A 27,524-nucleotide genomic window follows, 5' to 3' on the forward strand; every position below is an offset into this window, starting at 1 on the left:
ACTTGAGACCTGTGACATGAGTGAAAAGTTAGCCCTGACACTGTCTGGAAACCAGGAACCAGAGGCAGAATAGCCCAGAGACTCAGGATAGAACCAATGACAAATGGCAAAAAAAGGGTCAATGTTGATTTCTTATGGTATTCTGCTAAACTCGTAGAACAGAGTCTAACACAATGGTCATTAAAGAGGCTTCTTTTGCAAGCTACAGAAGGATATACAGAGATGTACAGTCAAATATTAGGTGAAGCTTAGAAGGGTCAAGGATACCACAAAAACATGACCCACATAATCAACTAACCAGGGCTTCTAGAAGCTCACAAAACTGAAGAATAATCAGGGAGTCAGTATGGGCCTTCCTTAGGTCCTCTGCATATAAGTTATGGCTGTTTAATTTGGTGTTTCTGTGGGACTCCTCACTGACACTTTTACCTGCTTTTCAGACCCCTTTATTCTTATTAGGCTACCTCATCCAGTATTGATATGGGGGTTTGTGACTAGTCGTATTGTTACTTGTTATCCCATGTTTGGTTGATATCATTGGGAGACCTGCTCTTTCTGAATGAAATTGGAGGAGGAGTAGACCTTAGATATAGGGAAGCTTGGAAGGGCTATAATAAGAGGAAGGAGGGGAAAATGTAGTTAGAATATAATATATGAGATAAGAATAGCTAAATATTTTTAAAAAGGAAATTATAGAACAAACACATACATAGATCTATATCTATATCTATCTATTTTTCTATCTATCATATATATGAAATATCACATGAAATTGATACCTGAATGCAAAGAAAAAAGCAATTTTCTCCAGTGAAGTCTCATAGGGTACATCAAATATACTTCAATATAAGCCCTATTCTCATGAGTAGTTGGCTAACACTAAACCAAATCTATACTTTTGTAGACTTTTGGCTTCAGTTTCCTTTTGAGGAACTTTTTTAAATTGAATTTTTGGCTTTTAAGTTTTGGTGTTCATTCTGTGTTGAGTTCCTATGTGTGGATCAGTATTGTGTGTTTCTTGTGTTTTGTTTGTTTTCTAATGAAAGAGAGTAAAGGCATGGTGTGGAACTGGTAGAAAGGTAGCGAGTATATGGGAGGAGGTGGAGGAGGAGCTAGAATGGTCAAAATAAATTGACTCTTCAAACCCTTTAAAAATCTGAGAATGTAAATAATATTACATGAGTAAATAGGCAGTGCATTTAAGCAACTTCCAAAATTTGCAAGAAATGACAGAGACAACCAGCTACCTGCACATTCACCCAAATTCTCATTTGCAATGTTGGTGCAACCACCTTTGACTGAGTCCTTGAATTTATGATAGATCATTTTCAGATGAAGGAAGATTTGAAAAACTGTCTTATACACTCTTGGTAAGGTTTGGCAGTCTTTTTTCTGGTATCCTGTTTTTCTTAGTTAAAGACAAATTAGATATGAAACTTTCCAGAAACAAATGAACTACATATTTTAGCTATAATTCTTGTTAATAGCTGTTTTGTATATGTAATTTTACTTTACTAAATTTAAAACAGTCCTTTATTTTAGACAGAAAATTGGAGATAATGTGGGTTTCCCCTCTGTATACTATTAGTCGGTTTTATTACCATGGTTAATGAAGAAGCTGTTTCAGTCAATGGCAGGGCAGAATATAGCCAAGGAAATCTGAACAGAGATATATATGTAGAGAGAGAATAAGCAGAGTTAGGGAGATGGCACATAATTGCTGAAGGAGATGGATGCTGGAACATTACCCGGTATGCTACAGCCTTGTAGAAATATACAGATTAATAGAAATGAATTAATTTAAAAAGTAAGAGCTAACTAAGAATACACCTAAGCTATTGGTCAAACAGTGTTGTGATTAATATAGTTTCTGAATGATTATTTGCATCTGTGCTGCTGGGAAACAAAAGAGCAGTCTAGGTCTTACAAAAGTTAGGGACATCTATTAGGGGTTAGTTATAAGTGTTATAAGGTTGGGGTTGTCAATAAAGTAGGCTTGGGAATTCCTTTGAAAAATGAAAGGGATTGGATAGAATGGGATAATATGTAGATTAGTATATCTAACTTGTGAGCTATTATTTATAGACATATATATTGGTATAGATTCTTGCACATTCACTCAAATTCCAATTATACTTGTTATATTGAATATGCTTCAATTTCTGTTTACAATATTTGTGCACCTATGAAAAGTTATTTTGTCATATTTTATGCATGCACATTTCTACTTCTAGTCAAGATATTTTGTATACTGATGCAATTTTAGTTTATATTTTTCATATTGTAGCATACATTTCTATCTGCAATCAAAATATTTAAATACATCATTTATATTTTGAGATCATTATCCTAATTTGTTGCACATTTTTTTAAAGATTGTTTAATATTTTTGTTTGAAATCTTAGTCTTTAAGCAGCATAGGTATTAAGAATTACAGATCAATGATCATTCATGCTTTTCATACTTTCAGTTAGACTAGTTAGGTTTTTTAGAGTCATAGATACTGTATTCCACATAGATAGATAATCTTCAAACACTTCAAATAACTGTAGAGTATGTCCTTTAAATAACTTAGGATTCTGTTGATGTGAGACATGATTGCTCCAGATAGCACCGATCCATTCCTGAGAGAATGTTGAGCACTGAAGACACTCCACTAGGTGCTTATATTCTTATTGGAAAACTAATATTTGGGCAAAGAACTGACCCTGCCTTGACTAATGACAAGAGACGTAGTGTTCAAACTAGACAAGGAGGATGCAAGCAAAATGACTGTCAATCCTTGCCAAGACAGAGTATGACAATTTTTCAAATTTTCCTGCCTCTGAAAATGGTCTCTCAGATATTCTAGACCTCAGTCAAAGGTGGTTGCCCCAACATTGCAATGAGAATTTGGGTAAATGTGCAGGTAGCTGGTTGTCTCTGTAATTTCTTGCAAATTTTGAAATTTAGAAATTTAGAAATTTCTTGCAAAATTTGAATTTAGAAAAATGGGGAGATGTTGTAGAATCTCCTTCAGCTAATAGCACTCAGCTAATATATGAGATTGTGCACTTCAGGCACAATCTCATATATTATAAGTGCATACAAAAAGTGTGTGCAGCCATTTTTTATGTTGGATTTGGTTCTAGTTCCCAGTGCACAAAGAGGACTGTGGATTGCTGTTCTTATTGTGAGTTTATCTTCCAATAAATAAACATTTGTATACTCCATTCCAGGCTATTGTGGAACTCTTTGTTATAATTACAAAAGACTTAATCATGAAGCTATTAATCTTCTCTTGGAAAATTATGAAGTACATTGCTAGATATAGGAATAGACAAGAGTGTTATAAACAGAGTGCTGGTAGTTCATTAATGGAGAAGAGGTACTAAATAAATTTAATGTGTTCTGTACAGTAAAGAAAACTGACAATCAATGGAAATGGCCAGAGATTGGGGAAAACTATTTGCAAGCTGTACATGTGACAGAGGATTAATATATAGATTATCCAAAACCAAAAATCACCAAATATCAAGAACAACCAACTCAATTAAAATTTGAGCAGTGTTGTATGATTGAATGCAATTCTGTACCATATATGTTCCATGTCTTCATTATCCTTCAGTTGAAGGTGTCTAGACTAGAACCAGAGTTCTACATATGATGAATAGTGCATCAATAAACTGGTATAAGAATGTAATTCTCCAGTAAAAAAATCTAAAGTTATTAGGTCATAGTCATGTACATGAACATCACCATACTTAGGATGATTGAATTGTAACTTGAGAATGCCATATACTACATTATTTATTCAAGTCAATAAAAACTCAGAGTAGACACATTCTTTTTGTAGTAACTGAAATCAACAAATTATTATCCATGATATGGTTGTTTTATACAACCAGAGTAGGCAGTAATCTGTCTGAAATATTGGGCATGTCCTTAGATTCATTCCACTTACTACTTTACATTCAAAAACATAAATTAATTATCTATAAGGTTCCAATAAGGTTAGACCAATAAGGATCAAGATCCCTTGGTGTAGAATTTTTTCTTTCATTATCATATATAGAATTTCATCAAAGAAATGGCTGCTAAGTTGAGGACTACAATGAAAGAAGGAATTATAAATGCCAGCAATGGCCTCATGATTGATGGTCAACACATAGAACAGGTAATTAGGCACTGATCTCACCTCACATATATGTAAATGGGTTGGAGTAATGATGGTAGTAGGTACAATTATGCTTTTCACATATAGGTAAGAAGATAAAATGAGTGAACATGCATAGGAACATGGACTACCTTACTATTGGCATGAGGAAGCATTACATTTGCCATCAGCTTGCTATATTCCTGCCCTTTTCATTGGTACACATAGAACGTCAGCTAAAGAAAAGGTTTAAACTTTTTCAGAAGGTCAAGTATATGTCCTTAATTCTTGTACAAGTAATCAGTCATGTTGAATTGCGATGTTGTAGGTTGGATTGTGAAGCCATCACAGTGTCTGTTACATTTTTTGATTTCATTTTATTTAACATTTACCACCGTATGGGCTGGAGACATGACTCAGCCATTAAAAGCTAGGTTCACAATCAAAACTTTCAAAACTATCTATGGTTTTCTGTGTAAATTTTTGTTGTGCGATATGCTTTAAATCATTTGCAATGAAAATAATGCCTGAGAACTTGGGGTGGTTTTCTAGTCTGCTTCTTCGTTCCACCCAGTAACAAAGTAGGATCCAGTCAGGCCTGTTCATTACATTAACAGTCATTGGGTATGCACCTTAACTTTTTTGGTTTTCTAGTGACTGCTAATGTTTATTTCTTTTTTGTTGCTGTTGCTCTTTAAATTTTACCTTCCCCTGAGTAGAAGAGGAAGTGATCAGTGACTGTAATTTCTCTCCTCTGTAGATACCTGAGGCAAATTTGTCCCAGAAAAATCCAAAGAGATTACAATGTCTTTAATGAGTTATACCAGATCTGGAATGCTAGTGTTGAAGGACCCCAAGGCCCAGAAATACCCACAAGGTGGTGTGAGTAGGGACATAGTAGAGAGACTGCCCAGTGTTAGAGGCTGATAAGGACAAAATTTGAAAAACTGCCTAGAATAATGGAGTCCCTGAAAGGAGTGGAGGGCACAGTATTGTATCAATGTCAGAATATGAAAACTTTTCTAGAGTCAACTGTCTTTTTTCCTCTAATACTTTCATCTGATTTAACAAAGAACATCATCTTATAAAATGGTAGTTACTTGACTCAAGGACTACAGATAATATTTATAGATCATCTTCATAGAAGCAATTAGTTTTCAAAACTTAACATCATGATTCACTGACTTGATGCATAAATTAATTATCACATACACTACAGATATATGGGAATAATAACTCAAAGATAACTAATTTTGTCACTTTTATTGTTCATAAAAATCTTAAAATATCTGTCTACTGTACCAATATCAATAACAGCTTATGAATTAAAGAATATGGATATAATTTAGAGTCATCAGTACTCTGTGTGATACAAATGACTAACCCTAATACTGTAGAAATGTGACATTATATTTCTGATACTCATTATATAGTTTAAAATTTAGGAGAACTGGTCAAGTCTTTCAATTATAATGCGGATTTTTTACCTTTGAATTAAAAGAAATCTGTATCAGGTTGAACACCAGATAACAAATGTTCATTGCCAAAATTTGTGCATCAAGACCAATACTGGCCTAATTAAACATTAGGAGTGACAGTAAATGATCAAATGGAATGAACTCATGCATGACCTTTCTTGCATATAATTTACAGTTGAATGGCAGGTAGCTTAAATCAGTGATAAAAGTATTAAGTGCATGGAATATGTACAGATGCAGTGGAACATAGCTGTGGCTCTTACTTAGTATGGAGAGACAGAGTAAATTTAGCTGTGTGTATGTGATAAGTAATATTTCTTACATATGAATGAGGATGAACCAGATGAAGGGGAAAGAGAAGGGAGGAAGGAATAGGAAATGTTCAGGAGAAACTCTCAAATTGAAAGGTGAAGAGTTTTACCATAAAAGTGATAAAAAGAGAAATTCAAGAGATATGGTGAGATCATGTAAGGATATACTTTTAGAACACATGAGATAATGAAACAGCATTAGTGTTCAGATAGTGGAACAGGATTAGTGTCCCTGACAGGAGCTTTGTCCTTATCCTCACAGCAATAGTGGTAATCTGAAGCATAGTTCATACAAGAGATGTTCAAACATCTCTATTAGGATGCCATGGTCTAAATGATGGAGGTTGAAGGAGAAGTAAAACATCAGGGACATAAGAACAAAGGAAAGAACTTAGTCTGCTACTGTATTTCAGTAAAGACAAGATCTGATCCTAATTTATGGATATAATTTCACAGGAAAGGGTGGATAATATAGGAGGAGAATGAAGGGAGACTCTGTTTAATGTATGACAGAAGTTCAAGGTAAGTGATTGAAATTCATAAACTTGTGACTTAAATATGATTTTCTTTTACTACACTATGGGATACAGGAGAAGTAGGATAATGAGGAATGTTTTGCGAGGCAGCAATTTGAAGACATGAATTAAACTTGGTGCTTTGACCTACTGAAGCCTGTAACACATTTAATAAAGGGAAGGTGACTCGTGAGCAGTGGAATAGAAATCTGTGTGTTTCAGAGACCTGTATATCTCGATTTGAAATGGTAATCTAAGGAAATAGAGTTTGTGTGTTTTTCTTGAAACTTATGTAGAATTATGGTGATAAACTTAATCAAAATTCTTTAAGAACACCAACATACATAACATAGAACAACATAAAAATGAACAAACAACAGTTTCCCAGGATATGCAGACAGCAGGAGAAAGAAGCATTAGTCCATTTTGTATCTCAGTAGAAATACATAGAACCGAATAGAAAATGATGAAAACAGAAATGTGTTAAAGAGAAGTTGAGAAAAATCATTAATGATTTTAATGATTACAGATATTTGGATTTTGAGATTATAATTATGATAACTGTCAGATGCATTGTTGTAGATTATGCATTCTAGATAAATGTTTGTTTACATTTTGAGCTTTCATTAATCCTGATATTTTTCTCATTAGGTTTCTGGAGATGAAAAATGATAATGAGCAACAAAACTGCCATCACCCAGTTCCTCCTCCTGGGCCTCCCCATACCACCAGAGTACCAAAATCTCTTCTATGCCCTATTCCTGGCCATGTACCTCACCACTGTCCTGGGAAACATCATCATCATCATCCTCATTCTACTGGAATCCCATCTCCACACACCCATGTACTTCTTTCTCAGCAACTTGTCTTTCTCTGACATCTGCTATTCCTCTGTCACAATGCCCAAATTGCTGCAGAACATGCTGAGCAAGGACCCATCCATCCCCTATGCAAGTTGTCTGACACAAATGTACTTTTTAATGTTTTTTGGAGACTTGGAGAGTTTTCTTCTTGTAGTCATGGCCTATGACTGCTATGTGGCCATATGCTTTCCCCTTCATTACACCAGCATCATGAGCCCAAGGCTCTGTCTGTATCAGGTGGTGCTGTCCTGGGTTCTGACCACATTCCATGCCATGCTGCACACCCTGCTCATGGCCAGGTTGTCATTCTGTGAAGACAATGTGATCCCTCAATTTTTCTGTGACATATCTTCTCTGCTCAAGTTGGCCTGCTCTGATGTTTATATTAATGAACTAATGATATTGTTTGAGGGAGGGCTCAATATTGTCATACCATTCTTACTAATCATTGTGTCCTATGTGCAAATTGTCTGCTCCATCCAAAAGATTTCATCTACTCGGGTTATCCCGAGTGGTCTCACTGTTCTATGGGACAATTATTGGTCTCTACCTATGTCCATCAGCTAATAACTCCACTGCAAAAAAGACTGCAATGGCCATGATGTACACAGTGGTGACTCCCATGCTGAACCCCTTCATCTATAGCCTGAGGAACAGAGACATGAAAGAGGCCCTGCTAAGAGTCCTTTCCAAGAAGAAAATATTCCTGTAATGGCAACACTTGGGTCTTTGGTTCTATTCTGTTCTTCAACATGCCTCATTTTATCCCAATACAATGTGTTTTTTATTACTGTAACTTTGTCGTCCAGGTTGAAATCACTGATGGTGATTCCTCCAGAACTTCTTTTATTTTTTAGGACTGTACTAGCTACCCTTAGATTTTTGTTGTTTTTGTTTGTTTTGGCTTATGAAAATGAGTATTGTTCTTTCAAGGACTGTAAAGGATTGTGTTGAATTTTGATGGGGATTATTTTTGGTAGGATGGCCAGTTTTACTATGATAATTCTACGAATTCCATGAGCTTGGGAAAAATTTCTATTTTTGATATTTTTTTCAATTTCATTCTTCATAGACTAAAAGATTTTGTCATACGAGTCTTGGACTTGTTTGGTTAGGGTTACCCCAAGATATTTTATATTATTTGGGGTCCTGGTAAAAGGAGTTCCTTCTATAATGTCATTCTCAATCTGTTGATTGCATTTCTGAGTATTATGGGCTTTTTTTGTGGTAACCTTGTATCCATCCGCATTGTTGAATGTTTTCTTAGCTTTGTCAGTTCCCTGGTATAATATTTAGCGGTGACTTATTTATATATCATATCATCTGCAAATAACGGTACTCTGACCACTGCCTTTCCAAATTGTATCCTCTGGATCTCCTTCAGTTGTCTTTCTGCTCTAGCTAAAACTTCCAGTTTTCAATACTGAATATGGGGTGTAGGAGGTCCTTCTATCTATGTGTTGCTTTCATTGGTTAATTAATAAAGAAACTACTTGTCCTGATAGGGCAGAACATAGGTAAGTGGGGTCGACAGAACTGATTCTGGGAGGAAGAAAGAGGGTTCAGAGATTGCCGCCATGGAGCCAGCCACCAGGTCAGACATACTGAATCTTTCCCGATAAGCCACGACTTCATGGTGACATGCAGATTATTAGAAATGGGTTGAATCAAGATGTGAGAGTTAGCCAATAAGAGGATAGAGCTCATGGGCCAAGCAGTAATTTAATTAATAGAAAATTAATAGAATTTCTGTGTGGTTTTTTTGGGGGTTAAGCTAGCTTGACGGTGGGATGCAGCCCACTCCTCTTACTCCAGATATGGAGAGTAGACAACTTTGTCTCAATCCTAATTTTAGTGGAATTGCTAAATTCATTTTATTAAACCACAGTCACCTTGATATCTAAACCACAGAAAGATTCAACAAAGAAGAAGAATTACAGATTAATTTTCCTTATGAAGTTATATGCAGAAATGCTCAACAAAATGGAAACCAAATACAAGAACACATCCAAAAGATCATGTATCATGATAAATTAGGCTTCATCTTGGAGATGCAGGGGTGGTTGAAAATATAAAAATCTATCAAATTAAATCAAAATAGAAGCAATATGCTTTAAGTTTCTCACTATTTAAATTTGATGTTAGCTATAGGATAACTGTGAATTGCCTTTATTATTTTATATATGTCCCTTGTATCATTAATCTCTTTTAAACATCAAAAAAAGGCTTTGGGGGCAAATAATGAGGTGATAACATTTTTTGTTACCTTTTCATATTAATCTCTTAAACCATCATTTTATAGTTTTGAAGAGGTCTATCATAGATACGCAGTAGCACTTGTTACAACTTTCCATGGCTTTACTTGCTGACAGTTAATTATGATCTAAAACTATCTTTAAAGTTCTAGATATAACAAATGGGCGAGTTTTAATATGTTGAACATGTTTTAAAATGTAATTGCACATTTATATTTTCTCTTTTTATGCTGTCTATTCAATATGTTTGTGTGTTTGTCGGAAGATTTTGGTTTGGGATATTTAATTGTTGAAGCTTTAGCCATATTATTTGTAATAGCCAGAACCTGGAAACAACCTAGATGTCCTTCAATGAAAGAATGAATAAAGTACTACTCAGTGGTAAAAAATAATGACATCTTGAATTTTGCATGCAAATGGATGAAAATAGAAAACACTATCCTGAGTGAGATAACCCAGACCCAAAAATATGAATATGGTATGTACTCACTCATTAGTGGACTCCAGCCATAAACAAAGGACTTTGAGCCTATAGTACATGATCCTAGAGAACCTAAGTAATAAGGTGAACACAAAGAAAAACACATATAAATCCTCCTGGAAATTGGAAGCAGACAGGATCGCCAGGCAAAAATTGGGAGCATGGAGGTGAGATGGGGTGGGGGGAAGGGGAGAGGGGGAAAGAAAAGGGAGAAGGGGGTTTAGGGATAGCTTGGGGGAGTGAGTTGTTTGAGATGGAGGCAGGACAGATATGGGAGCAGGGAAGAAGATATCTTAATTAAGGGAGGCATTGTGGGGTTTGCAAGAGTCTTGACTCTAGATGGGTTCCCAGATGTCCACAGGGATGTCCCCAGCTAGGACCCTGAGCAGTGGAGGAGAGGGTGCCTGAAATGGCCTTGTCCTGTACTCAGACTGATGACTATCTTGAATATCAACATAGATCCTTCATCTGGAGATGGATGGAGATAGAGACAGAGACCCACATTGGGACATTGGACTGAGCTCCCAAGGTCCAGTTGAAGAGAAGGAGGGAGAATATGACCATGGAAGTCAGGACCACGAGGAGTTGGTCCACCCACTGAGACAGTGTACCTGAACTAATGGGAGCTCAACAAATCCAGCTGGACTGGGACTGAATAAGTATGGGATCAAACTGGACCCTCTGAATGTGGCTCACAATTGAGGCAGACAGAGAAGCCAATAATAATGGCACTGGGATTTGTCTCTGTACTGGCTTTTGGGATCCTATTTTATTTGAATGCATACCTTCCTAATCCTGAATGGAAGGGGGAGGACCTTGGACTTTCCATAGGGCAGGGTATCCTGCCCTCTCTTAGGAAGAAGGTGGGAAGAGGGGAGGAAGTGAAAATTTTGATTGGTATTATTAATAAAGTAATAGAAATTATCAGGAAAAAACCAAAATAGCCAAATAACTCAGAAATTGGTCATCAAAAGAACAAATAATACTATAAAAAATGGGGTACAGACTTAAACAGAGAACTCTCAACAGAGGAATCTAAAATGGCTGAAAGACAATAATGAGCAACCAAACTGTTGTATCAAGTTCATTCTCTTGCATCTGCCTATTCTCCCAGAGAATACATGTTCTTTGCCCTGTTCCTGGCTATGTCCCACACCACTGTCCTGGGGGACATCATCATCATCATCATCATCATCATCATCATCATCATCATCATCATCATCATCATCTGCATTCTAATGGATGCCCATCTCTTCACACCCATGCACTTCTTTCTCAGCAACTTCTCCTTCTATGATCGACAATTTTCCTCTGTCTCACTGCCAAATTGCTACAAAACATGCAAAACCAGGATCCATCCTAGATTTTCTATGCAGATTTTCTGACACAAATATACTTTTTAATGGTTTCTGGAGACATGGAGAACATTCTTCTTGGGGGTTTATGATCACTATGTAGTTATCTGTTACCCTTTTGGTTACAACAGTATAATGAAGCCCAAGCTCAGTGTGTGACAGGTAGCATTGTTCTGGATACTAACAATGTTATATTCCATGTTGTACACCCTACTCTTTGCAAGATTATCATGTTGTGAAGACAATGTAATTCCTACTTTTTCTGTGACATATCTACTATGCTCTAGTTGGCCTGCTCTGATATTTACATTAATTAACTAATAATATTTACCTTGGGAGGGCTTGATATTTTCATTTCATTCTTACATTTGTTTTCTATGTACAAATTATCTCCTCTATCCTAAGGGTTTGTTCTGCTCTGCTTATCTACAAGGTCTTTTCACCTTCTGACTCCCAACTGTCTGTGGTTTCACTATTCTATGGCTCAGTTATTTCTGTCTACATATGTCCATCTGGTTGTAACTCTAATGTGAGGGATACTACCATGGCCATGATGATATATATACACAGTGGTGTCTCCCATGATGAATCTCTTCATCTACAACATGTGGAACAGGCATAGGAAAGAGGCACTAATATGACCTTTTTGTAATAAGAAAATCTTCTTATAATGCCAATACTAAAATTTTACTTAAATTTATCTTATAAATATTTTGTTTATAATATCACAAAATATTTCCCCACAATGTGATCCACATATAAAGATAATAATGAGAAATGTGATATTTTCAATTGCAAACAGGAATTTTATAAAGTTGTTTAATTAAAGAAGAGAAAAATGACTCAATGATACCATCCTCTGCCTTACATGAGCAATTCTTGAAAATCATTAGATAAGACCCACAGTTTTATCAGATTTACGTTCCTTGCATTCTTTTTTTTAAAAAAAAAAGATTTATACACCAATTCCAGCTTCCCCTCCCTCCAATCTTTCTACTTTCCATCCTTCCCCCACCTCACTCCCATGGACTCCTTAAAGAGGGTAAGGCTTCCCATTGGGAGTCAGCAATGTCTCAGGCAGGACCAAGGCCCTCTTCACTGTATCTAGGCTGAGCGAGATATTCCTCCATAAGGATTGGGATTCAAAAATCAAGTTCATGCAGTAAGGGTAAATCCTGGTCCCACTATCAGTGGCCTCACTAACTGCCTAAGTCACACTATTGTCACCCACATTGAGAAGTCCTGTTTCATTCCTATGTAGGTTACCAAGTTCTCAGTCTGGATTCAATGAATTTCCACTAACTTGGTTTAGCTGTTTCTGTGGTTTTCCCTATCATGATCTTGATCCCTTTGGAAATATGATCATTCCTTTCTCTCTTCAACAGGGAGCTTAGTCTAGTGCTTAGCTGTAGATCTCTGCATCTGCTTCCATCAGTTACTCGATGGTTCTATGATTTCAGTTAAGGTAGTTGTCTATCTGAATACAGGGAAAGGCCAGTTAAGGTAACCTCTCCACTATTGCTTAGAGTCCTAGTTGGGTCATACTTGTGTATTCCTGAGAATTCCAAGTTTCTTCCTAATTCCATAATTGTGCCCTCTATCAAAATATCTCTTTCTTTGTTTTTCCTCTCTCCTGCACCCAATTCCACCATCCTGTTCCTGTTACCTCATTTTCTAGCTTAGCAGCCCATAAAATGAATTGTCTCTCTGTTCTTAGCTCCTTCACAGTCAAAAATTCAAAGAAAATGCAATAATATACATAATTCAAACCCTCTGTGTGTATTCCATCTTTAAGTGGTTTATTTATTTTTACTCTATTACTTTTTAATATTTATTTTATTATCTTTATTCCTTTAATCGATGACTGTCTCTGTAAAAACTTTGTGTTGTTTTTTTAAAACCATTTATTTCTTTTTATAACTCTCTATATTTTTTCTCTTCTCTCTCCCAAGCATACATACAACACTATGACTCATTTAGAATTATTTTCTATCTGTATTTGTCTTTATTGTGTATCTGTAATTCTTTTCTGACTAGGACTGCTTCTTAAAAGGCTAAGAACTTCTTAAAAACCTAAGCAGCAGCATTGCTAAGGCCCAGTCTCCCTGCTCTACTCAGTTCAACAATGCAAGGCAGAGGTCTGTTTAATGCAAGTCATACCCACATCCCCATTTTCAGGCACACAGCAGGTCTATGTTATCATGAAACAAGTTGTAGCACTCTGCTCACAAACCCTATCATAATGCTCTGCTTCCCAAAAGAATCAGAGTTTGTGCTGGCAGCCTGGCCTGGGAAGCCATGGCTTTATTCTGCTACTGCTGAATCAGGGAGACCTCTCTTAAAGGAGCCGCAGCATGCTGCCATCTAGCAACGCCCATTTGGGGAAAAAATGTGGCTAAACTTTGGTTTTTAGAGTCTAGAATTCCTTTTCAAGTCCTCTCAAGTTTTATGTGGATTTTAATTGGCACCATGTTGGGTACTCATTTGTAGTAAGAGGCAGGCTGCTTATTTGTTTCCCAGCTGCCCATCAGCTCAGACATAAAATAGCCACACAGAAACTGATCAATTCACTACTTGGGCTATTATCTCTAGCTTCTTATTGGCTATCTTTTATGTATTAATTTAACCCATCTTCATTAATCTATGTATCACCATGAGGCTGTGGCTTACCAGGTAAAGTTCTGGCATCTGTCTCTTGTTAGGCTACATGGCTTCTCCCTGACTCTGCCTCCTTTCTCCTTGTATTCAGTTTAGTTTCCGCTGCCTAGCTCTGTTCTACCCTATCACAGGTCCAAAAAAGCTACTTTATTACCCAGTGGTATTCACAGCATACATAGGGAAATCCCACATCAATAAAGAATATTAACATATAAGTTAAATTATTTTTCTCTACATGAGAAAAACCTAATATTTTAACATGCATTAGTGTATATAATCAATAGCAAAATTAAGCTAAATCTAAAATTAAACCTAGAGAAAAAGAAAATCTCTTCAACAAATAATGCTGGGGACAGTGGATATCTTTCTTAGTGTGCATGAAATCCATGTATTGCATGAAAATAGGCATATTGATGATGGGATCAAACCAAAGAGCCAGATAAAGTCCATACACTATGAATACCCAATTTCATACTAGGAGAACAAAAATAAATACACACTAGTGATAAGATAACAATGTCACCTGGTGCAGAAGAATTGTAAGTATTCTGTCAATCATGTTTTAAATAAATGCTGATTGGCCAGGCAGGAAGTATAGGCAGAAAAACAAAACAGGAAGTAAAAATGATGTAATGAGAACAGGAGAATTCTGAGAAGGAGGAAGTTGATTCCTGCCAGTCCTGTGCAGATCACTGAAGCAGCAGGATGTGATATGTCAGCTGAAAAAGGTACTGAGGCACAATGCTAACATAGATCAGAATAATGGGTTAATCAAGATGTGAGAGTTAGCTAAAAAGTAACTAGAGCTAATGGACCAATCAGCTTATAACTTTGGGACTTGCCAGCTGTGGGGTACTGGGCGGGACAGAAAACCCCAACAAACAGGACCCTTTATGTTACATCACCAATCACATCAAGGAAATCTGCTTGGAAGAAGAGATTGAAAGATTATAAGATTCACAGGTGGTGGAAGAATTCAAAGGAACAATGTTTTCTGGACACAACATTTTTGATTCACATATGAACTCACAAAGAATGTGGTTTCATGCCCACATTCCAGACAGATGGAGTGTCAAATCTGAGAAAGAACTAATTTCCCATCCATAACCAAGAAGATGTATGGAGTATTGGAAGTGAGATATATGATTGAACTGGAGGTGAGTAGGATTGGGAACAGAAGGCATCAAATTGAGAGGGTAGAGAAGAAAATACTGGGAGTGACAACTGAAATGGAGGGGCACTTTGGTTTTGCCATGGAAATTCCCTGAAATCTACAGGGATAACTCTAACAAAAATTCCTAGTAATGCAGCATACAGAGTCTGTACCCACTATCGTCTATAACCACACAAGACTTCCAATGAAAGGAATGACATCAACATGGGCCAAAACCTTCAACCTACAATTTGTCCCATGTGAAAGATGTGCTAGGGTAATAGTGGCACAGAACTTTTGGTAGTGGTCAACCAAAGACTGGTCCAACTTGAGACTCATGCCATAAGAGGGAGCCCAAGCCTGATATTGCCTGAGGTCAGAAACCAGAGACAGAATAGCCAGGGTAGAACCAAACCTAAATGCTAAAAATGTCAATGAAATGATTTCTAATGATATTCTGCTACACTTATAGATCAGAATCTAGCATAAATGTTATCAGAGAGGTTTTTTCCAGCAACTTGTAGGACCAGATGCAGAGACTCACACACATTAGGCGAATATCAGAGAGTCAAGGATACCACATAAACAAGACACTTAGAATCAATTAAATAGTGTTCCTGGGGCTATAGAAACTGCAGCAATAATCAGAGACATGGAATGGGTCTGACCTAGGTCCTCTGCATATATGTTATAGTTGTGTAGCTTGATTTTCTTGTAGGAGTACTAACAGAGGGAGTGTTGGATCTCTATTGCTCTTTTTCCTGGTTTTAAGACCCTTTTCCTCCTACTGGGCTGCCTCATTCATCTTTGATATGAGGGTTTGTGACTCATCTTATTGCAACTTGTAATCCAATGTTTGATTGCTATCCTTGGGAAGCCTACTGTTTTAGAAGGGAAATGGAGGAGGAGAGGATCTTGGGGATAGGGAATGTAGAAAGGACTAGGATGAGAAGAGAGGAGTAAAAATGTGATCATAGTGCAATATATGAGAAATAATAAGAAAATAAAATAAGTAAATAATTTTTTTTTGATATCTTAAATTCAAATTTATTGAAGAATAGTTTTCATACCCGTTTTAAAGATATAGCCCAAAGAGTTTTATTTGATTTATTTTGTCAAACAACCATAATTAAAATTTAGAGTATTTTTTTAAGTAATTTTATTAAATTATAAAAGTTTCCATTTATGCCCCTCTTCCCAACACCCTCCCAACCCCCCCTCTCCTCCTCCCTCTTTGTCCATAAGGGCAGTCAGGGTTTCAAGCCCTGTGGGAAGTTCAAGATCGTCTCCCCTCCCTCCAGGTCCAGGAAGGTGAGTATCCAAACAGACTGGATCCCAAAAATCCAGTATATGCAGAGGAAACCAGTCCCAGTGTCATTGTCAATGGCTTCTCAGAAAGACTCCGGGCCAGCCACATTCAGAGAATCCGGCCACATTCAGAGAATCTGGTTGGATCACGTGCTTGTTCAGTCGCAGTCCAACTGCCTTTGGTAAACTCTCATTAGATCTGACCCCTTGTATCAGTGAGTGATAGCATCCCTCGCAGTCCTTCGTCATTTTCTTCGTCCTTCTTCTCCACATTTGGACCTTGGGGGGCTCAGTCCGGTGCTCCAATGTGGGTCTCCGTCTGAATCGCCATTCATCGCCAGATGAAGGATCTATGGTGATAAGCAAAATATTCATCAGTATGGTTATGGGCCAAGGCCAGTTCAGGCACCCTCTCCTCTGTCCAGAGAACAATCTGGGGATCTCTCCTTGGACCTGGGATCCCATATATAATCAAGTTTCCTATAAACCCTAAAATGACTCCCTTAGTTGAAATATATTCTTTCTGAACCCATATTCATCCTTCCTCCCTTCCCCCCATCCCGGTCAACCAAGCTTTCTCCATTCCTCCCCTACTCCCTTCTCTCTAACCCTCTCCCCTTCCAACAACCCTCCCACCCACCCCCCCATGCACCCAAGGTTACCTGGGACTCTTGACTATTTCCTACCTCCTGGCGGATAGCTAAATAATCTTCATCAGGTTCATCTTCTTATTTAGCTTCTCTAGGATCACGAATAATAGGCTCAAAGACCTTTAAATTATGGTTAGAATCCACTTATGAGTGAATACATACCGTGTTCCTCTTTTTGGGTCTGGCTTACCTCACTCAGTAAAGCGTTTTCTATGTCCATCCATTTGCATGCAAAATTCAATATGTCATTATTTTTTACCACTGAGTAAAACTCTAATGTGTATATGCTCCACACCTTTTTTAACCATTCTTCTATTGAGGGGCACCTAGGCTGTTTCCAGGTTCTGGCTATTACAAATAGTGCTGCTATGAACATAGTAGAACAAATGCTTTTGTAGTATGCTAGGGAATCTCTAGGGTATATTCCCAAGAGTGGAATTGCTGGGTCCTGAGGGAGATTGACTCCCAGTTTCCTGAGAAATCGCCACACTGATTTCCACAGTGGCTGCACAAGTTTGCATTCCCACCAACAATGGATGAGTGTTCCCCTCACCCCGCATCCTCTCCAGCATAGGCTATCGTTGGTGTTTTGACTTTAGCTATTCTGACAGGTGAAAGATGGTATCTCAAAGTGGTTTTGATTTGCATTTCCCTGATCGCTAAGGAGGTTGAGCATGACCTTAAGTGTCTTCTGGCCATTCGAAGTTCATCTGTTGTGAATTCTCTGTTCAGTTCAGTACCCCATTTTTAAATTGGGTTAATTAGAGTTTTAGTGTCTAGTTTCTTGAGTTCTTTGTATATTTTGGAGATCAGACCTTTGTCTGATGAGGGGTTGGTGAAGATCTTCTCCCAGTCAGAAGGCAGCCTTTTTGTCTTACTGACGTTGTCCTTTGCTTTACAGAAGCTTCTCAGTTTCAGTAGATCCCATTTATTCATTGTTTCTCTTATTGTCTGGGGTCCTACTTAGGAAGAGGCCTCCTGTGCCTATATCTTGTAGATTACTTCCCACTTTCTCTTCTATCAGGTTCAAAGTGGATGGATTAATGTTGATGTCTTTAATCCATTTGGACCTGAGTTTTGTGCATGGTGATAGATATGGATCTACTCTCCTTCTTCTACATGTTGACATCCAGTTATGCCAGCACCATTTGTTAAAGATGCTTTCCTTCTTCCATTGTATACCTTTAGCTCCCTTGTCAAAAATTAGGTGATCATAGGTTTGTGGGTTAATATCCGGGTCTTCTATTCGATTCCAAAGGTCGATTTCTCTGTTCTAATGCCAATACCAAGCTGTTTTCAATACTGTAGCTCTGTAATAGAGTTTGAAGTCAGGAATGGTAATGCCTCCTGAAGTTTCTTTATTGTATAAGATTGTTTTGGCTATCCTGGGTTTTTTGTTTTGCCATATAAACTTGATTATTGTTCTCTCAAGGTCTGTGAAGAAGTTTGATGGAATTTTGATGGGGATTGCATTGAATCTATAGATTGCTTTAGGTAGAATTGTCATTTTTACTATGTTGATTATCCCAATCCAAGAGCAGGGGAGGTCTTTCCATTTTCTGGTATCCTCCTCAGTTTCTTTCTTCAAAGACTTAAAGTTCTTGTCAAATAGGTCTTTCACTTCCTTGGTTAGAGTAACCCCAAGATATTTTATGCTATTTGTGGCTATCGTGAAAGGTGATGTTTCTCTGATTTCCCTCTCTGCTTCTTTATCCTTTGTGTATAGGAGGGCCACTGATTTTTTGGAGTTGATCTTGTATCCTGCCACGTTACTAAAGGTGTTTATCAGCTGTAGGAGTTCTTTGGTAGAGTTTTTGGTAGAGTTCTTTTTTAAAAAAGAAAATCATCAAACACACACACACACACACAGAGAGAGAGAGAGAGAGAGAGAGAGAGAGAGAGAGAGAGAGAGAGAACAAAAGAAAGAAGATATATGAAATTAATACCTCCTGGCAAAGAAAAAAATTATCCAGTGAAGTCTCACAGGGTATATGAACTATAATTCAGTGTATGCCTATGCTCATATGTTGTTGACCAACACTAAATGAACTCAGTAATTTTGTAGAGATTTGGCCTCAGTATGATTTTTTGGGTCATTTTTGTCTTATTGGTTTTTTTTGCTTTTGTGTTTTGGTGTCTATTTTATGGTTTTGAGGAGTTCATACATGTGTGTATCTGTTTGTGTGTGTGTGCGTTTATTCTATTTTGTTTGATTTTTAAAGAAGGAGTAAAGAGGCATGGAATGGGGTAGATCGAGAGATATGGCGGGTCTGGGAGGAATTGGAAGAGTAAGAGTAAGAAAGAGCAAAATAAATTGTGTGATTTTTTTTAAATTGCAGAAAAGCAAAAAAAGAAAGAAATTAATATAAAAATCAATGACTATTGGATCAAGGACTTCATCATGAATATCTTAAACTTCTTAGGAAAAAGTAGGAAACACACTACAAGATGTAGGCATAGGTAAGGGCATTATAAATGTGTACACTGTACACTGCATAAAGCTCAATAGTATCTCTCAGTTGAATCTATACTGTTTGTATTTCTAGCAATTGTGAATAGCACGTTAATAAACAAGGGTAAGCATTCATGTCTCTAGTAAACCAAAGACAGTGAAAATACTAAACCTATTTACTTTTTTTCACAGTCCTTAGGGATAAATGAATTGGAACTTGAGTCTACCATAAACCACTTTTACTTCTAATGTCAATCAAAACATAGAGAGTAGAAATATCATTCTTCTTGGAAGTATCTGTAACAAACACATTTCAAGCAAAATATGGCTGTTTAACACAACCAGAGCAGGCAGCACACTGTCTAAAATGCTGGATATATTTTTAGATCCCACTTACTATTTTCACATTCAAAAACAAAAGCTATTCATCCCTAATAGCCCAATCACATTAGACCAATAAGGATTAAGCTTTTCTGGAGGTGGATATTTGTGTTTCACTATCATATGCAAAACTCCATCAACAGAACCCTACAATGTTCAGGACCAGTACAGTGAAGGAAGGAATTTTAGAAAAGCCAACAATGGTCTCATGATCAAGGGTGAACTCATAGAACAGGGCATTAGGAACTGATATTACATATGTGGAGAGCATTAGGGTAATAATGGTGGTTGTAGTTACAAATGAGTAAACAGTAGACTGATTTTTCTGTTGGCTTGAGGAACCATTAAACATGCCATCTTCTTGCCATATTGTTGTAGAATATTATTTTAAAGTATGTTACTTGTGTTTATGTTGTCTTTGGTTAATTCTGTGAACCTGTGTTACTGTACCTGTCTAAAACACATGATGGTCTTATAAAGAGCTTAACAATCAATAGCAAGGCAGGACAAAGAATAAGCAGTGCTGGGAGGCAGAGAGAGTAAATAGAAGGAGAAATCTGGGAGGAGCAGTAAGAAAGATCAAGGAACAAGACAGGAAGGAGGAGGACTTCAGGGGCCAGCACCCAGCTACACAGTCAGACACAGAGTAAGAAGGAAAGAAAAGGTATATAGGAATAGAAAAGGAAAAAGTCCAGATGCAAAAGGCAGGTTGGATAATTTAGGTTAAAATAAACTGATAAGAAATGAACAAGCTAAGACTGGGCATTTATAATTAAGAATAAGCCTCCATATGTGATTTAATTGAGATCTGGGGAACAGTACCCCAGAAGAGAAAAGAAAACAAGCAACAACATCATATTCCAGCCCTTTTCTTCGGAACACATAGAAAGTTAGCTGATAGAGTTCAAATTATTCCAGAAGGTTGTGTATATATCCTAAATCCTTTTACAAGTAGTAATGTTGAGTTGAGATGCTGTATTTGAAAGCCATCACAGTGTGTGTGATAGTCTACAATTTTATCCCACTTAAAAACTACTGTATGATGGGCTCGAGAGATGGCTCAGCCATTACAGGAGAAGATCACTCCCAAACCTTTCAAAATTATTTGTGACTTCTTGTGTAAATTTTTGTTGTGTGAGATGCTTTAACTCATTAGCAATGAAAATAATGCCTGGTAACTTGGGTGGTTTTCTTGTCAATTTCTACATTTCTCCCTCTGACAAAGTGGATTCCAGTCAAACAGAAACTTGTTCATTGCTGTAACACTCAATGGGTATGCATTTTTCTACATTTTTTTTTTTAGTTTTCTTGTTAATGTTATATATTTATTCTCTTTGTAGTTGTTCTTTAAATTTTACCTTCCAGTAAGTAGAAAAAGGCATGATCAGTGAGTATAATTTTTCTCCACTGGGTAAATTGGTCCTAGGAAGGACCTGTGTAATTACTCTGTTTTTAATGTGGTATACAGGATCTGGACTCCTAAGGGATGCAGGGCCTCTAAAGCCAAGGAATATCCACAGGTGGATATGAGTAGTAATGGGCAGATAGATGATGATTAGAGAGGCCACTAGTTACAGTGCCTGCAAAAATAAATAAAGGGGAGCAGGATCTTGAACCAGAAACTTTGACTCAGTCTCATTAGGTTTGGGTATATTCAGAAAAATAAGCTGGTGTCTTGCTGTCAATCCATGCAAATTTCCAGTATCATGCAGGGCATATTTCAGGTATGATAACATTAGTCTTTTCACTTTCTCACAAGAATTTATCACACTGTGAATGTTTGATCATCATCATATAACCACTTTCATTTTGATAGCTTCATTTCAATTACTCATTATGCAATTTTCTCTCAATACCACAACTTTTCAACATGAGATAGTACTGTGAGATAGAGTTCACTACTCTAGTGCTGAATGGTTTACTATATTTTCTGCTGTATTGTCTTAGCAAGCTCTGAACAATGTCCTACCCAAGATTACAGTCCATTTTATCTGTACAAGTTCACGAATCTGTGTTTCAGTGGTAACATCTTGTATTTCTCCTAAATGCAGTCCATCAAGGAAAATATTAATATCTTAATATCATCTAGGTGCTCATGTAAAATAAAATCTCTATAATTGAAATCAGTTCTTCTACAGAATCAAAGATAATACACAGGCATACCAACCATTTGAAATATATCCCTTGGTATTTTCCTGTGTTATTTAATTTGAGAGTGGTGGGCCTCATATCTAAAGAAGGCACGAAGGCAGAGCCTCCACTAGCCCATTATTGATAACAGTTGATGGTGATTTCTCTGGATTGTGATCTATGTACACATGTCTCTTATATTGTTTATAAGAGAAGCAGAAATTGGGAATAATGACACATAACTGTAATCTCAGTGTTTGAGAAAGAGTCAGGGGTGTTGTTTCCTTGAGACCAGTCTTGGATACCTAAGGTGAGCATCTTTTTAATTGGTGGGTGATTTTTTCCCCACACAGTTTTTCTTTGCCAGGCTAATCTACAAAGTCTAAGTGTACAAACTCTGGATTCAGCTGCATTAAAGACTGTCAGTCTGTGAAGATACATACTGTCAGACATGGCTGTAGCATTCCAAAGAAAGTTACTTAGACACCTTTATGTTTCTCCTGTTTTATCAGCTTTGAAACATGTAATGCATTCACTAGTCAGTGCTATACAGAATCCCAGAATGATGTGTGTGTGTGTGTGTGTGCACATGTATGTGACTTTGATTACATAGATTACATAGATTAGCATCTGATAAGGTGAACATTTGAAAACTCTCTAGAATATTTGGGCCTCTGAGAAGAGTGGAGGTTATAGACTTCTATCTAAGGCAAAAATGCAAAAGTTTTCTACAATGTGTTGTCCCCTTCCCCTAATTCTTTCTTCTGACTGAACTGACTGAATGAGGCTCATATTATGAAATTTTAGTTGTTTTACATAAAATCTGCAGATTTTAATAATATTTATAGAATATCTTATTACAACCTAGAATTTTTCCAAAATTGATGTCGGAGTCTAACCCACCTGAGTTGTAAATCAAATGGTCATGTCTTTCAACTGAAATGGGGAATTTTATATTTAAGTTGAAGAAATATATATCAGTTTGGGCACCAGACAATAAACTTTCACTGAACAAAATTGTAATTCATAGTAGATACTGGCCCTAGTTAGAGATTAAGAAAAATTGTAAATAACCAGATAGAATTATGTCATATAAGACCTCTTATGCATGTAGATTACAATTTGTGTGGTGGAAGCTGAAAGCAGTGATTAAAATGTTAAGTGCATTGGATATAAGTAGAATGATATGAGACATAGATGAAGTTCTTACTTAGCGTGGGGAAATGGTAAATTTAGCTGGGTAGGTGATAAGCAATACCTTTGCATACAAATACAGATTAACCAAATGATGGAGGAGAAGAGGGAAGGAAGTGATAGTAAAGTAGATGAGCAACTCTAAAATGCGGAAGGGGAAGAGTTTTAACCCAAGCATATGTTAAGAGAAAAAGGCAAGTGTCACTGTGAGACAATATGGTGAAATACCACTGGCACATTTGAGATAATGAAACAGTGTTTATGTCCCTAATAGGAGCTTTTTATTATCCTTAGAGCAACATTGGTAATGTGAAGAATAAATCAAACAATAGCTGATTGAATACCTCTGTTAGACTGCATAAATGAAGCATGCTGAAGGAGAAGAGAAGAATCAAGAGACAAAAGAAGATGGACATGAATTGAATTTGCTTCTGTGTTCCAGTAAAGACAAAAGGTGATCCTGATATGTGAATATCTAATGAAAAGTGATGGATGAAACAGGAAGTGAATAAAGGAGTGACTCTGAGTAATTTGTAATACTAGTTCAAGATAGTGAAAAATGAATGGATCAACATTCAGAGATTTCTGATTCAAACCTGAATTTTTTTTCACTGTACAATGGAAAAATTGAGAGGTAGGAGAATCAGGAATTCTCTGGAAGACAGCAAAGTGAAAACATAAATTTCATCCAGGGCTTTTGAGCTCCTGATACCTGTACTAAATGCAGTGGGAAGAAGATTATTAGTGAATAGTGGAACAGAAATTTGTATGGTACAGAGACATACACATCTGAGATTTAAATGGTAATCTATGTCATTGGAGTATGTGTGTTTTTCTTTTCACACACACACACGCACAATAATGACAAAGTTTAACAGATTTTACAGTAATATTAATACACAAAATTACAGCAAATTACAAATGAACAAATTACAGTTGAGCAGGCAGTAGGAGAGAGAAGTGTTAGTACCATTGGATTGGAGTAGAAATGCATATATATCTCATAAGAAGGATGGGAGATGGTATCATGTTAAGAAGAACTTGGAAAAAATCAATGATAATTATAATAATTAAAGACATTAGGAGATTGAGGATATAGTCACTCTAACCATTTCAGATCTCTTTTTGTACAAAATAAATCTTAAATATGTGTTCATTTTGTTTTTAATTTAAAAGGATTCTAATATTTCCTCATTCGGATACCAGATAATAAGAAGGATAATGAAAAACCAAACTGTCATCTCTCACTTCATCCTCTGGGGCCTGCCCATCCCCCCAGAGCACCAGCACCTGTTCTATGCCCTGTTCCTGGCCATGTACCTCACGACTGTCTTGGGGAACCTCAGCATCATCATCCTCATTCTACTGGACTCCCATCTTCATACACCCATGTACTTCTTTCTCAGTAATTTGTCCTTTTCTGACTTCTGCTTTTCCTCTGTCACAATGCCCAAATTACTGCAGAACATGCAAAGCCAAGATCTGTCCATCTCCTATGTAGGTTGCCTGACACAAATGTACTTTTTCATGTTTTTTGCAAACATGGAAAACTTTCTACTTGTAGTCATGGCCTATGACCGCTATGTGGCCATCTGTTTTCCCCTTCATTACACCAGCATCATAAGCACCAAGCTCTGTGTGTGTATGGTAGGGCTGTCCTGGGTATGTACCATGTCGTATTCCATGTTGCACACCCTCCTCTTGGCTAGATTGTCATTCTGTGAGAATAACATAATCCCTCACTTTTTTTGTGACACATCTGCCCTGCTCAAGTTGGCCTGCTCTGACATTTTTATTAATGAACTAATGATATTTATCTTGGGAGGGCCCATTGTTGTCATCCCATTCTTACTGATAATTGTATCTTATGTAAAAATTGTCTGTTCCATCCTAAAAGTTTCATCTGCTCAGGTTATCCAGAAAGTTTTTTCTACCTGTGGTTCCCACCTGTCTGTGGTCTCACTGTTCTATGGGACAATTATAGGTCTCTACTTATGTCCATCAGCCAATAACTCTACTGTGAAGGAGACAGCCATGGCCATGATGTACACAGTGGTAACTCCCATGCTGAATCCATTCATCTATAGCCTGAGAAACAGAGATATAAAAGAATCCCTGATAAGAATCCTTTGCAAGAAGAAAATCTCTTTATAATGACAAACTGAGATTTTTACTTTAATTTCTCTAGTAAATACATTGAGAATAATATTAAAATATGTATCCCTACAATTGTATTCACACAGAAGAACATACTCCATAATAATTTCATTTGCAAAAGGGAGTTTTATAAATCAATTCAATTAGGCAAAAATGTTGGTGGTTGCTACTCATTTGTTTCTGGGTTGCCGAGACCCAAAATAATTACACAGAAACTATATTATTTGTAACATTTCTTGGCAAATAGCTTAAGCTTATATCTTAAGTTAACAAATCTTTATATTTCTGTGAACCACCTATCATATTCTACAGGCAGAGTTTTCATTCAGTGTGTGTCTCTAGCAGTGACTACTTGGCATCTCACTGACTCTACCTTCTTTCCTCCTCTTTCTGCTTGGAATTCCTTCCTTGTTCTATTCTACTAAGCCAATGGCCAGAACAGTTTTATTTTTTTTAACCAATAAGAGCAACACATACAGAAGGAATCCAACACCATTTTTCCATTTTCTGTACAAATGAAAAGGAAGGTTTTAACTTTAGCATAGTAAAATTATATGTAACAAAGCAGGTATCAAGTAAGAATTACAGTTACAATATTTATATCTACTTTATTCTTTATCATAACTAAGGAAAACTATAATTATAATCGTCTATTCTTCAATTCCATTGAAGAGCCCAAAAGAATATAACATTATATGAGTTAACAAGAAGTGCATGATGTAAGTACAGAGAGACATTTTATTGTACAAGCTGCTAAGCTAAACTTGCAAATATAATTTAAAGTTATCTTGACTTCAAAATTTAGGTCTAAGGATATGTTGCTTTGTAAAAGAAGTTCTACTTTTGTCTTCACAGAGGACGAGAACCTCTGAATTCCTTCCAGACTCATGTGGTTTGATGTACTAAGGCCCCAATAGATCTCCATTAACCCCTAAAAAGAAAATATTTTACCAATGAAAATCAGAAAACAGTTTAGAGATAACTATGCCCAAATTCCTTAAATGATTGTTTATAAATGTTTCTTTACATTTAAAGGGTGTTAGGATGAAGAGATGAAAGCTTTGCAGTGGTATGGATCATTGATTATAGATAAAAATCTAAGTTCAATTTTGTTTAATGTATATTTCTGTTTTTGATTAAGGTATTGTGTTTGTGCAGCTCATTTAAAAATGTAAAGTATAATTAAGAAATATAGGTTAATAGATAATCATCTATAATAGTCAAGCTTAAAGTCATATAAGCTAGATTTTCTAGATGTACAAAGATATATTTCAGAGAGACAGGTATTCTTCAAACCTTTCAAAGACTAGAGAATATGACATTTTAAATGTTTTAATAACTTAGGACTTTTCATGACAATGAGACATATTTGCTACTGGCAAAACCAATTACTTCAAGAGAATGATGGGTTTCAAAGAGGCTCCTAATATTGTTGGCCCAGAAACTGCTATTACTTGGGCTGTTTGATGTTTTGCTGTAAGAACTGGACATACAGGACCCACAGAAAGATGACTGTTGAACTTGCCTAAAGGTGAGACAGTATTTGGGGGCATCTGCTTCATGGAAGTGTCTGCCAGACATTCTGCAGGATAGAGGAGAAAGTAACTGATAAATTGCTAATATAGGCAGAACTGTCTTTAAAATCTCCTGCTTCATGGAAAAGTCTGCAAAACACTTTGGGTGTGTAGACTGAAGATGGGTAACACAACCTTATTAAAGAACTTTGGGTGAATGCCCAGGTAGCAAGATGTCTCTGTTAATTCTAGAGTTTTAGAAGTTGCTTACAATGCACTTAAGATTAATTTAGGTAATATTATATCCTTCTGGGGTCTTTGATGGAGTTAAAGAATAGATAATTATAATTATAGCTTTTCTAAGTTATAACAAAAGATAAAGTAGATATAAATATTGTAACTGTTATTATTACTTGATATCTCTTTTGTTATATATAATTTTACTCTGTTAATGTTAAAACCTTCCTTTTTTGTTGGAGGAAGGCCACTAGCTTGGTTCTTGGCTGCTCAGCCCCAAAATAATCACACAGAAAC

The 27,524-nt window shown here is 36.6% G+C and overlaps 1 protein-coding gene and 1 pseudogene across 1 annotated transcript; both read left to right on the forward strand.

Moving 5' to 3' along the window:
* The first annotated feature begins 7,102 nt into the window (after nt 1-7,102).
* On the forward strand, nt 7,103-8,014 carry LOC148120898 (olfactory receptor 1468-like; annotated as a pseudogene).
* A 16,514-nt stretch (nt 8,015-24,528) lies between these two features.
* Nucleotides 24,529-25,473, forward strand: LOC125409246 (olfactory receptor 1468-like). The gene has a single exon (XM_048448057.3). It carries the CDS (start codon nt 24,541-24,543, stop codon nt 25,471-25,473), a length of 933 nt encoding a protein of 310 aa, XP_048304014.3. The 5' UTR covers nt 24,529-24,540.
* Nucleotides 25,474-27,524: the final 2,051 nt, after the last annotated feature.

This window comes from Myodes glareolus, chromosome 9 (genome assembly GCF_982192425.1).
Source record: "Myodes glareolus chromosome 9, mMyoGla1.1, whole genome shotgun sequence".
In the NCBI taxonomy this organism is placed as follows: Eukaryota; Metazoa; Chordata; class Mammalia; order Rodentia; family Cricetidae; genus Myodes; species Myodes glareolus.

Bases quoted from the DNA above. Each gene is read 5' to 3' on its own strand.
- LOC125409246 (XM_048448057.3), top strand. From the start codon at position 24,541: ATGAAAAACCAAACTGTCATCTCTCACTTCATCCTCTGGGGCCTGCCC.